Source organism: Thalassophryne amazonica, chromosome 4 (assembly GCF_902500255.1).
Source record: "Thalassophryne amazonica chromosome 4, fThaAma1.1, whole genome shotgun sequence".
NCBI lineage: Eukaryota > Metazoa > Chordata > Actinopteri > Batrachoidiformes > Batrachoididae > Thalassophryne > Thalassophryne amazonica.
In genome coordinates, this window is record NC_047106.1 from 125404268 (window position 1) to 125416706 (window position 12439).

General features: G+C 41.7%; 1 protein-coding gene across 1 annotated transcript; it reads left to right on the forward strand.

The window, feature by feature from the left end:
* Positions 1–337: 337 nt before the first annotated feature.
* On the forward strand, positions 338–1075 carry LOC117509023 (protein ALP1-like). The gene has a single exon (XM_034168839.1). The coding sequence runs from the start codon at positions 338–340 to the stop codon at positions 1073–1075; it is 738 nt and encodes a 245-aa protein (XP_034024730.1).
* Positions 1076–12439: the final 11364 nt, after the last annotated feature.

The following is a 12439-nucleotide window of genomic DNA, read 5'->3' on the forward strand; positions in this document are numbered from 1 at the left end:
TTCTGTATAATTGCTGGTTCTGCACACATCGTCATCATTCTGCTGTTGCTAGCATAGCTGTAGACGGAGCGACATGGACATGCCCTTGGACATCGATGAAGCTGATGCCTTGCATGAGGAAACAAGCGCCTTGCTGGAACTTGGTCGAGGTGTACTACAGATGTTACAATTATCCCGAGAGCTAAATCAGCAGCAGCTGATTAGAGGAGGAGGAGGAGGAGAAGGCAGAGGAGATGGTGGGTCAAAACTTGGCTGTCACAAAGGGTGGACCAGGGACATTATAACAATTTGAAGGAGCTTGAGCTGGCGGATACTGCAGCATTCAAGAACTTTGAGAATGGAGCCTGTAATGTTCCACGAGATTCTGCAGAGGCTCACACCAAGGATAGAGAAGCAAGACACCTTCAGGAGGAAAGCACTGGAACCAGGAGTCAAATTGGCCATCACCATCCGCTTCCTGGCAACAGGAGACTCGTACAAGTCCTTGATGTATAACTTCCGAGTGCATGCCTCCACCATCTGCAAATTCATCCAGCCAGTCTGTGAGGCCATCATAGATGAGTATAGCAGCGAACTGGTCTCTTGTCCCAAAAGTCCAGAAGCGTGGTTGCAGGTAGCTCAGGGGTTTGAATCCAGGTGGAATCTACCTCACTGCATCGGAGCTATTGATGGAAAGCACATAGCCATGAAGTGCCCTAAGAATAGTGGCTCTCTGTTCTACAACTACAAGGAGTTCCACTCCATAGTCCTGATGGCATTGGTCGATGCTGACTACAAGTTCCTGTCCCTGCACGTTGGTGCTTCAGGATCTGGGTTGGATGGTGGTATCTTTGAGGGTACAGCCCTGAAACGGTGCATGGAAGATGGATCCATAGGCCTTCCTTCTCCGCTGCCTGGTGGTGACAGACCTGTGGGTTACTACATTGTGGGTGACGATGCATTTCCACTGAAGACATGGCTAATGAAGCCGGTGCCTAGCAGAAAGTTCACCATTGAAGACAGGATCTACAACTACAGGCTGTCCAGGGCCTGGAGGGTGGTTGAGAATGCCTTCGGCTTGCTGAGTAGCCGGTAAGTTCACATATAGAGAAGCTAAATGCAATGTACACATGGTTGGGGCCAGAAGATAATTTTTAACTGTTTCCAGATTCCGATGTCTCCTAACCACACTGCCACAAGAGCCCGACAAGCTGGAGTCCATTGTGCTTGCCTGTTGTATTCTTCACAACCTTATGCGCACACGTTATCGTGCCCTGCAGAATGAGATGGTGGACAGGGAGGATCCAGAGACCCACAATGTAGTCAACGGGCCTTGGCGAGAATCCACAGCAGCACTGTTGTCTCTACAGACTTGGATGGGCAGTCACAACGCTTCACAGCAGGCAAGACAACTTCGAGCGTACCGCGTACAGTACTGCAACACTGTAGGCAGCGTCCCATGGCAACAGGACAAGTGTGTGGGTGTGAGAGGTGGAGGAAGGAAATGAAGGAATGCATGATACTTACTTTGCCCAGTAGTTCGTTGTTGTCCGACACCCTCTGCCTTGCCTTCACGGGCCCGCCCTTGCTGTCCCTCTTGGGGGTGGATGTTTCGGACATGTCATCACCAGAGAAGACCTGCAATGGAGAAGACTCATCATCACTGCTGATGGTCGAAGGCGGGGTGGCGCGCTTCCGGGAGGTCGAGGCGGCAGCAGCAATGGGTAAATACTGCAACAGGAGACCAATTGGCATGTAAAAGCTCCAACATTATAGTAATAACATATGGCAGATGAACAATGCAAATTTGTCGCAAATATTTACCCCAACCTTCCTCCCTTGGCGCTTGATCTGCTTTTTAAAATCCATGCCTCCTCCGTGTAAGATTTTGGTGGGGCGCCAGAGGGAGGGGGCCTGGACAGCTTTCCAAAAGCTGTCCTCATGGATTCCAGCCAGGTCTTCAGCTGCGAGGACGTGCAGGTGGTGGCAAGGGTCCTGGCGAGGTCTCCCAGCATCCGACTCTTCAGCTACGTGTCCCTGTCGAACAGAAATCAAAAAATGATTTATTGAAACGTTAAAGTGCAGTGGAGAGATATGATAGTAACAAGATGAAAGGACTACATTTATATAGCGCTTTTCCATCAGCATCATACGTTCCAAACACTTTACAATTATGCATCACAATGCCGGTTGGTTGGTGCCGCCAAACGAGGCGCTCACTACACCTCCCCAAGATATGAAAAATATGCTGAAATGTGATCGACACTCACTTGTACTCTTTGTGGGCTTTGTCCTAGAACAATGGATTGGCGTTGAAAAAATCTACCAACTCTTTGTGCTCCTTTGTCAGCTGGAGTTTTTCTTTTTTAGCACGGACGTGCAGCTCATCGTTGGATTCAGCAGGAGTACAGCCCTCGGCGGTGGGAGACAGATCATCCACTTCTTCTTCCACCTCAACATGTTGCTCCACTGCTTCACAAACAAACCTCTTTGCTTGCATTCCCAAACCTTTGCTGCTGCAAACTTTCTTTGGACCCAGCTTCTATCAAGAAATAAAAAGCGTCGTCGTTTGTTTGTCCGCCAAAAAATCCGGAGCGTCGTTCTTTTGTCTGCCAAAAAAAAAAAAAAAACTGGAGCGTCGTGCTTTTGTCTGCAAAAAAATCTCAAACAAAAGTCTCGGTGGAAAAATCTGGGGCCTCGTTCTGTCCTCTGCAAAAAATCTGGAGCGATGATGAAAAAATACCTGGAGCGTCGTTCTTCCATGTGGTCAAGTGACCTGCATGCAGCGAGTGAGCATTTTTTATACTGGTGCCTGGCGGGCGTTTGGAACACCGTAATGTCCGCTAGCGCCGCCATTTGGTCTGGCTGTGTCGCCGGCTAAACCGCCGGTCGCCGATAATGGCGGTTGAAACTGCGGCACTACAGGAAGGGGCAGGATGAACCGGCGAGTAAAAAGTATCACACACCATTATTCGCGTTGTCACCGTCGTCACGCCAACTCTCCGGGAGCGCTCCCGGAATTATTCGACATGTTGAATAATTCCGTCTGTTTCCCTGTGAAGCCGGAACTAAACCACGCCCCCGTGCGCCGGCGTTGATCCCAAAGACGGCCCGGAGCGGCAAAAATCTCTTCCGGGAGATCTTACCCTCTATATGTAAACGGGGCTACAGTGTTCAAAGCTGCAGCCATTCTGGCATTTTGATTTTACTACACATTATGAGGATCAGTCCACAGAAGTGAAATATTCTTTGGAGTATTCCACAGTCTAAAACAAATTATTTGCTCAGTTTAAAAACAAAACAAAACCCTAAAATAGCAATTTGCATGTTTTTTAAAGAAATTCTAACTCAGCCACTGAGTTCACACAAGACACTTATAGTAACTTAAGACAAAACCAAGTTTAGCAACGCATTTAATTAAGTGGTTTTGTATACTTAATTTGCTTTGTCCTCTACACTGTTAATTAATTTTAACCAATTTGAAATTAAATAACTTGACTAACTAATAACACCAAAACCTTTAAATTTAGTTTTTCAAGCTTCTTTAGTTTGCCTCCATTCCATTCAGTAATGTTCATGCAAAATATTACCTTAATTTTCTCTCGCTCTCTCACACACACGAACACTTTCTCTCTTGGAAGGTGGTGTGAACATTGTGATATTTTCTATTTTGTTAAGGGGGTGTCACTGTGAACCCCAGGATCTGTTTGTCTGAAGATGTCAGTTCAGTACAGTTTGGTGTCAAATGGTGAAATGTTCTTTGCTCAAGAACTTGAGTGTTGTATTTGATACTGTTCCTTTCCAAAGTAGAAATGGGGCCTAATATCAATCAATCAATCAATTTTTTTATATAGCGCCAAATCACAACAAACAGTTGCCCCAAGGCGCTTTATATTGTAAGGCAAGGCCATACAATAATTATGTAAAACCCCAACGGTCAAAACGACCCCCTGTGAGCAAGCACTTGGCTACAGTGGGAAGGAAAAACTCCCTTTTAACAGGAAGAAACCTCCAGCAGAACCAGGCTCAGGGAGGGGCAGTCTTCTGCTGGGACTGGTTGGGGCTGAGGGAGAGAACCAGGAAAAAGACATGCTGTGGAGGGGAGCAGAGATTGATCACTGATTAAATGCAGAGTGGTGCATACAGAGCAAAAAGAGAAAGAAACAGTGCATCATGGGAACCCCCCAGCAGTCTACGTCTATAGCAGCATAACTAAGGGATGGTTCAGGGTCACCTGATCCAGCCCTAACTATAAGCTTTAGCAAAAAGGAAAGTTTTAAGCCTAATCTTAAAAGTAGAGAGGGTGTCTGTCTCCCTGATCTGAATTGGGAGCTGGTTCCACAGGAGAGGAGCCTGAAAGCTGAAGGCTCTGCCTCCCATTCTACTCTTACAAACCCTAGGAACTACAAGTAAGCCTGCAGTCTGAGAGCGACGCGTTCTATTGGGGTGATATGGTACTACGAGGTCCCTAAGATAAGATGGGACCTGATTATTCAAAACCTTATAAGTAAGAAGAAGAATTTTAAATTCTATTCTAGAATTAACAGGAAGCCAATGAAGAGAGGCCAATATGGGTGAGATATGCTCTCTCCTTCTAGTCCCCGTCAGTACTCTAGCTGCAGCATTTTGAATTAACTGAAGGCTTTTTAGGGAACTTTTAGGACAACCTGATAGTAATGAATTACAATAGTCCAGCCTAGAGGAAATAAATGCATGAATTAGTTTTTCAGCATCACTCTGAGACAAGACCTTTCTGATTTTAGAGATATTGCGTAAATGCAAAAAAGCAGTCCTACATATTTTGTTTAATATGCGCTTTGAATGACATATCCTGATCAAAAATGACTCCAAGATTTCTCACAGTATTACTAGAGGTCAGGGTAATGCCATCCAGAGTAAGGATCTGGTTAGACACCATGTTTCTAAGATTTGTGGGGCCAAGTACAATAACTTCAGTTTTATCTGAGTTTAAAAGCAGGAAATTAGAGGTCATCCATGTCTTTATGTCTGTAAGACAATCCTGCAGTTTAGCTAATTGGTGTGTGTCCTCTGGCTTCATGGATACATAAAGCTGGGTATCATCTGCGTAACAATGAAAATTTAAGCAATACCGTCTAATAATACTGCCTAAGGGAAGCATGTATAAAGTGAATAAAATTGGTCCTAGCACAGAACCTTGTGGAACTCCATAATTAACTTTAGTCTGTGAAGAAGATTCCCCATTTACATGAACAAATTGTAATCTATTAGACAAATATGATTCAAACCACCGCAGCGCAGTGCCTTTAATACCTATGGCATGCTCTAATCTCTGTAATAAAATTTTATGGTCAACAGTATCAAAAGCAGCACTGAGGTCTAACAGAACAAGCATTTAGATGAGTCCACTGTCCGAGGCCATAAGATCATTTGTAACCTTCACTAATGCTGTTTCTGTACTATGATGAATTCTAAAACCTGACTGAAACTCTTCAAATAGACCATTCCTCTGCAAATGATCAGTTAGCTGTTTTACAATTACCCTTTCAAGAATTTTTGAGAGAAAAGGAAGGTTGGAGATTGGCCTATAATTAGCTAAGATAGCTGGGTCAAGTGATGGCTTTTTAAGTAATGGTTTAATTACTGCCACCTTAAAAGCCTGTGGTACATAGCCAACTAACAAAGATAGATTGATCATATTTAAGATCGAAGCATTAAATAATGGTAGGGCTTCCTTGAGCAGCCTGGTAGGAATGGGGTCTAATAAACATGTTGATGGTTTGGATGAAGTAACTAATGAAAATAACTCAGACAGAACAATCGGAGAGAAAGAGTCTAACCAAATACTGGCATCACTGAAAGCAGCCAAAGATAACGATACGTCTTTGGGATGGTTATGAGTAATTTTTTCTCTAATAGTTAAAATTTTGTTAGCAAAGAAAGTCATGAAGTCATTACTAGTTAAAGTTAATGGAATACTCAGCTCAATAGAGCTCTGACTCTTTGTCAGCCTGGCTACAGTGCTGAAAAGAAACCTGGGGTTGTTCTTATTTTCTTCAATTAGTGAAGAGTAGAAAGATGTCCTAGCTTTACGGAGGGCTTTTTTTTTAATATAGCTGTAAATGGTTAACTTGATCTGTAAAACTGCTGATTTTGAGAAGGACATGAAATGATTATTGTGGAATTGTAGTAATTTTCTGACTGTTCTCTTGAATGCCTGTACTGGACAAGACAAGGGAATCTATTGGCACAGCAGCCCCACCAAGACTGTTTTTCACCAGCCGCCACTGAACTTAACCTTCTCTATTTTTTTTTTTCCTTTGGTTTTCTCTGTGCAGCTCCATTTAGGTAATAATCTGACTGAGGTTATTATGAGGGCTGCAAACTAACCATCTGATTTTCACTTCATTTTGAAATCAAACAGTTTAACGTCCAAAAGAGCGATTTTGTAGACAAACGGACAAAGTTATGGCAAGCCAACAGTGCCACAATTACCCCACTTTCAGACGCGTTTCACCCAAAAAAAAAAACACAGTAAAAAAACACCGTTTTGTCAGTTATTACGGCTTTTTACGCCGTAATTAAAGACGACGGCGTTAAATGCGCCGTAATGTGTCAAACAATACGCCGTTTTTTTACGCCGCAATGGAGCCCTTTAAAAAAAAAACGCCGTTCAGATGCACACAACACGCGTAAAATACGCACGTCTGTGCACTTCAGGACGCGCGTAAAAAAAACGGCGTTTGTACAGTATGATAATTATCTCCAGCCCCCTTTTTTCTCAGCCACTGACCTTGAAGTGTTTGTGTCTAATCGCTGATCAAGACAAGCAGACAGAATCAGTCCAGCACAGATCTCTTTGTGGCAAACTTTGCTCCAACTTACCTCTTGTGTAGTTTAACATCGGCCAATATTCGGGGGGTTAGGCTGGAAAATAGCTCATAAATTTACTTCCTCTTTTACATATCGTATTTTATTTTTTTATTAAATACATTTCTGTCTTTCTTGAGTTTAGGTGTTTTACGTCCCCACTGTTTAACTGTATTTGTAGCATAGTGTTAAAGTGCCTGTCTTTCAATTAGAATCTTGTGGGTTCAAATCCCATGAGTAACTTATTTTTATATATAATATATAATTTAACTAAAATTGTTGTGAAAGTGTAGGGACACGGACCCACAACAGGGGGCGCAAATGAACAGACAATGGAATAAGCCAAAATATAACAATTTAATGTTGTGAATGTGCGCAACAGACAACACAATTGAGATTAACAGTCAATTAGGCACAGTGTCATGTGGGCGGGCTCGAGGATAGAAGACGCCCGTCCAGAAAAGAGCCGAATCCCACACGCCTTCCACTTCCACCGGACCTGAAGCACCCCGGAGCCACCAAGCACTGGGTCCCCAGGTGGCCACTGCCTCCGGCTGTCAGATCGGGTACTGCTGGCAGGAAGAACAGACAGGTGATGGTGGGTGCGTGAACACCCAGCAAACAGTTTAGAACAATGGTGGAAAACACCTCCACCTCTTAACCACTATACTCCCGAACTAACTGCAGATCCTGATGGTACACTTAGCAGTCCACAACCGAGGAGTGGAGTACGCCAGCTCCCCCAACACACGACTACTCCTTAGCGTACAAAAAGGCTCGTCTGCAAAAGCAGGGATTACACACAGAAGTAAAGACGTTACTACTGTAGAGTTTACACAGGCTGAGCAGTTTACCTGATTGGTAGACGATTTCTCGGCAGTGAGGTGAAGATGCTGCCCGGCTCTTATGGAGATGTGGATGATGATGATGATGAGTGACAGCTGGTGGTGTTGATGAGTGACAGCTGCCACTCTCGTGCCTGAAGCCCGCACTTCAGGCAGGGCGCCTTCAGTGGTCCACACAACAAAAATACTCCCATTAAGAACGTTCTGGACAAGATAAACAGCAGCAAATACGAAGCACAGTTACACACTTACACAGACACAAACAAAAGGCAAATAAAAAGATGATAAAAATTTAAATTACAAGCATACTATAAAAGCAAGTGCATATTATGGAGCTGGACTCAAGTGCTCTCAATTTGGATTTAAAAGCGCTTAGTGAAATTAATACTGGATCTTCTGGTGGCCAGAGCAGGCCACCCCTGAGAGTATAACTGACAGTGGGATGTCAACACTTTGTATGAATAATTTTACAATTTTGGTATCTACAGTTGCAGAAACTCATCAAGTTTTTTTCTTTTGTAGGCTCTTCTTCAAAATTTTAAAATTATTCATGTAACGTTTGGTATAAATATTTGAAACCAAGGAGTGTTTTTGTGTTCACCCTGTAGTTTTCGTACTAAGGGAATTTCATTCTTTTCCGCAGTGAGGTTAAAAAGACATGCAAGAGGCTTCACTACAACTTGGTACTATGATGGAAATTTTGAAATGTTATTAAATCTCTCTCGGTGAGTAAAAAGCTCTCAGGTTCTACCTACTTATGTTTTAAAGGATACTGTTCCTGTCTATGATAGGATGTAGATGTTGAATCGTTTTAACAAACATTTTATATCTTCTGGCTCTTTGACTCTGTGGGATCTGTTGCAAGGCCTCCTAATGTCCGCTGGTCAACCTTTCAAATTTGTACCTTTCTCGGTTCAGGAAGTTCATAAAGTCCTTAAAGCTCTACATCATAGATCCTTAGTTTTTGAAGCTGGCAACTGATTTTGTATTGCATGAATACAATTCCTCTCCATTACCCATGCGTACAACGGGTAACTCAGCTCGTAATATATACAGTGAGGAAAATAAGTATTTGAACACCCTGTGATTTTGCAAGTTCTCCCACTTAGAAATCATGGAGGTGTCTGAAATTTTCATCTTAGGTGCATGTCCACTGTGAGAGAGATAATCTAAAAAAAAAAAAAAAAAATCCAGAAATCACAATGTATGATTTAAAAAAAAAAAAAAAAAAAAAATATTTGCATGTTACTGCTGCAAATAAGTATTTCAACACTTTTTTCAATTCCTGCCAATCAGCAGGAATTCTGGCCCTCAAAGACCTGTTAGTCTGCTCTAAAAAGTCACCTCCACTCATTATTCCAAATTAGAAGCACCTAGTTGAGGTTGTTAGCTGCATAAAGACACCTGTCCACCCCACACAATCAGTAAGACTCCAACTACTAACATGGCTAAGACCAAAGAGCTGTCCAAAGACACCAGAGACAAAACTGTAGACCTCCACAAGGCTGGAAGGGCTATGGGGCAATTGCCAAGCAGCTTGGTGAAAAAAGATCAACTGTTGGAGCAATTATTAGAAATCGGAAGAATCTAAACATGACTGTCAGTCTCCCTCGGAGTGGGGCTCCATGCAAGATCCCACCACGTGGTGTAACAGTGATCCTAAGAAAGGTGAGGAATCTGCCCAGAACTGCACGGGAGGAGCTGGTCAATGACCTGAAGAGAGCTGCACCACTGTTCCCAAGGTTACTGTGGGTTAAAATCATGCATGGCACGGAAGGTTCTCCTGCTTAAATCAGCACACGTCCAGGCTCATCTTAAGTTTGCCCATGAGAATTTGGATGATCCAGAGGAGTCATGGGAGAATGTTATGTGGTCAGATGAGACCAAAATAGAACTTTTTGGTCTTAATTCCACTCGCTGTGTTTGGAGGAAGAAGAATGCTGAGTACCATCCCAAAAACACTGTCCCTACTGTGAAACATGGGAGTGGAAGCATCATGCTTTGGGGGTATTTTTCTGCACATGGGACAGGACGACTGCACTGTATTAAGGAGAGGATGACCAGGGCCATGTATTGTGAGATTTTGGGGAACAACCTCCTCCCCTCAGTTAGAGCATTGAAGATGGGTCGTGGATGGGTCTTCCAACATGACAATGACCCGAAGCACACAGCCAGGATAACCAAGGAGTGGCTCCGTAAGAAACATATCAAGGTTCTGGAGTGGCCTAGCCAGGCTCCAGACCTAAACCCAATAGAAAATCTTTGAAGGGACCTCAAACTCCGTGTTTCTCAGCGACAGCCCAGTAACCTGGCTGATCTAGAGAAGATCTGTGTGGAGGAATGGTCCAAAATCCCTGCTGCAGTGTGTGAAAACCTGGTGAAAAACTACAGGAAATGTTTGACCTCTGTAATTGCAAACAAAGGCTACTGTACCAAATATTAACATTGATTTTCACAGGTTCTGAAATACTTATTTGCAGCAGTAACATACAAATAAATTATGAAAAAATCATACATTGTGATTTCTGGATTTTTTTTTTTTTTTTTTTATGTCTCTCACAGTGGACATGCACCTAAGAGGAAAATTTCAGACCCGTCCATGATTTCTAAGTGGGAGAACTTGCAAAATCGCAGGGTGTTCAAATACACACTCTCTCTCTCTCTCTCTCTCTCTCTCTCTCTCTCTCTCTCTCTCTCTCTCTCTCTCTCTCTCTCTCTCTCTCTCTCTCTCTCTCTCTCTCTCTCTCTCTCTTTATATATATTATTACTTACAATGAGTCTAATTTGCATTAACTATTAAATGAATGTTAAAATATAGGTACTGACAAACTTGTGCATTTAATGAATTAAATATTTTATTGTCAATTTTAATTTGAGTCACCCTGTGATCTTATATCATCTGAAGATGATTCCTGAAGATCAGCGACACACACAAGATGCCTGTATTACAGTAGATAAGCAAAATGATTGTGCATTTTGTGACTAAAACATGAAATTTGGCACATGTATTCTAAATTAAGTAATGTTTGAATGTTATGGTGGTAAAAACAGCAGAAGCAATGACAAGGGTCAATTATAGTTTGTACAGGGGTCAAAAGTTAAAGTTGCACCAATTGTAGAAGGTGATTCAAATTATTGGTTGAGGTAATAGGAATAATAAATGGAATAGATTTGTTTGCGTTGAATGTTTAGTCTCAACAAGGTTGATGTGCATTGGATGTGATATATATAACCCCGTAACATAACTAAGCATGATACATGGTCCAAACTATTCCTTTTTAAAACCCTGTTAACTCAATAATTTGCATCACTTTTTACCAAAACTGGAGCAACTTTATCTTTTGACCCCTGTACAAACTGAAACTGACCTTTGTCATTGTTTCTGCTGTTTTTACCACCATAAATCAATAACATTCAGTCATAGATAGTCCAAACTATACCTTTTTGGAATCTTTGTGATCAGACAAATAATATGATATACCTTTCAATATGATTGGAACAATTTTCAATTTTGACCCCTGTGTAATTCTTCATTGAACCCTGTAGGTCATTTCAGGTCAGCTCCAGGACACCTCCACATCTGAAAACGAACATTACTTTATCTAGAATACGTGTGCCGAATTTCATGTTTCAGTGACAAAGTGAACATTTTGCTATGGAAATTTTACCTAAGCTGCACCACTACTGGGAGAGATGATTGTGAAGGATCTCCAGTCTCAGTCCATAGTGAAAGACCAAGGTTTCCAAGGATTTGTTAGAGCGCTTGACCCAATATATAAACTCCCAGGAAGAAAGAAAACTGACAGAGATGTTTGTTGAATACAAAGGTAAAGAGCATCTTTGCAAAATGCTTGTTGTACTTGTGTCTTCAAATGGTTCAAAATGCTGCTGCCAGACTTTTATGAATGAATGATTTTTATTCAGCACGCACGCATGCACAGACAAAATCTCTCATTTACAAAACAAGTCAAGAGAAAACAAAAACTAAAAACATATAGAACAAAACTCAAACAATTTACTGCGGCTGAAAGGGTGTGGGCAGAAGCAAAATCTTATAAACGCCCACCCTGTACATCAATTTCTGTGTACAAACAAAAAATAAACACAAACAATTACCAGTCAGCAATGTAACACAGTGAAACATACAAAGTAATACAACAGACAAACAAAAAATAGCCACACAGGCAATTTACTTAATTATGCAAACTATAACAAGTTAATGTATTATTTATACAGTCCTTTAAAACAAGCCAATGTACAGGATACTTTAATACAATCCAAACAATCATTCCACACTCTAACACCCTTTACAGAAATGCAATGACTTAGCCGTAGTTCGAATCTTTCTTCTATCAAACACCAAAGATCCATGCAAATTATAACTGGACTCTCTCATTTTAAACAGCTCCTGGACATGATGAGGCAAGAGTCCATTTTTAACTTTATACATATCTGTATTGTAAAATAATCAACCAAGTCATAAAATTTCAAAAACTGAAGACAAACAAACAGTGAATTTGTTGGTTCACGATATGGTTTTTTACTTATCACTCTTATAGCTTTTTTTTTTTTTTGTAACAGAAATATTGGATTAGTATTTGTTTTATATGTACACAACAAAAATATAAATGCAACTTTTTTCCACATACACAATATCACCATTTCCCTCAAATATTGTTCACAAACCAGTCTAAATCTGTGACAGTGAGCACTTCTCCTTTGCTGAGATAATCCATCCCACCTCACAGGTGTGTCATATCAAGATG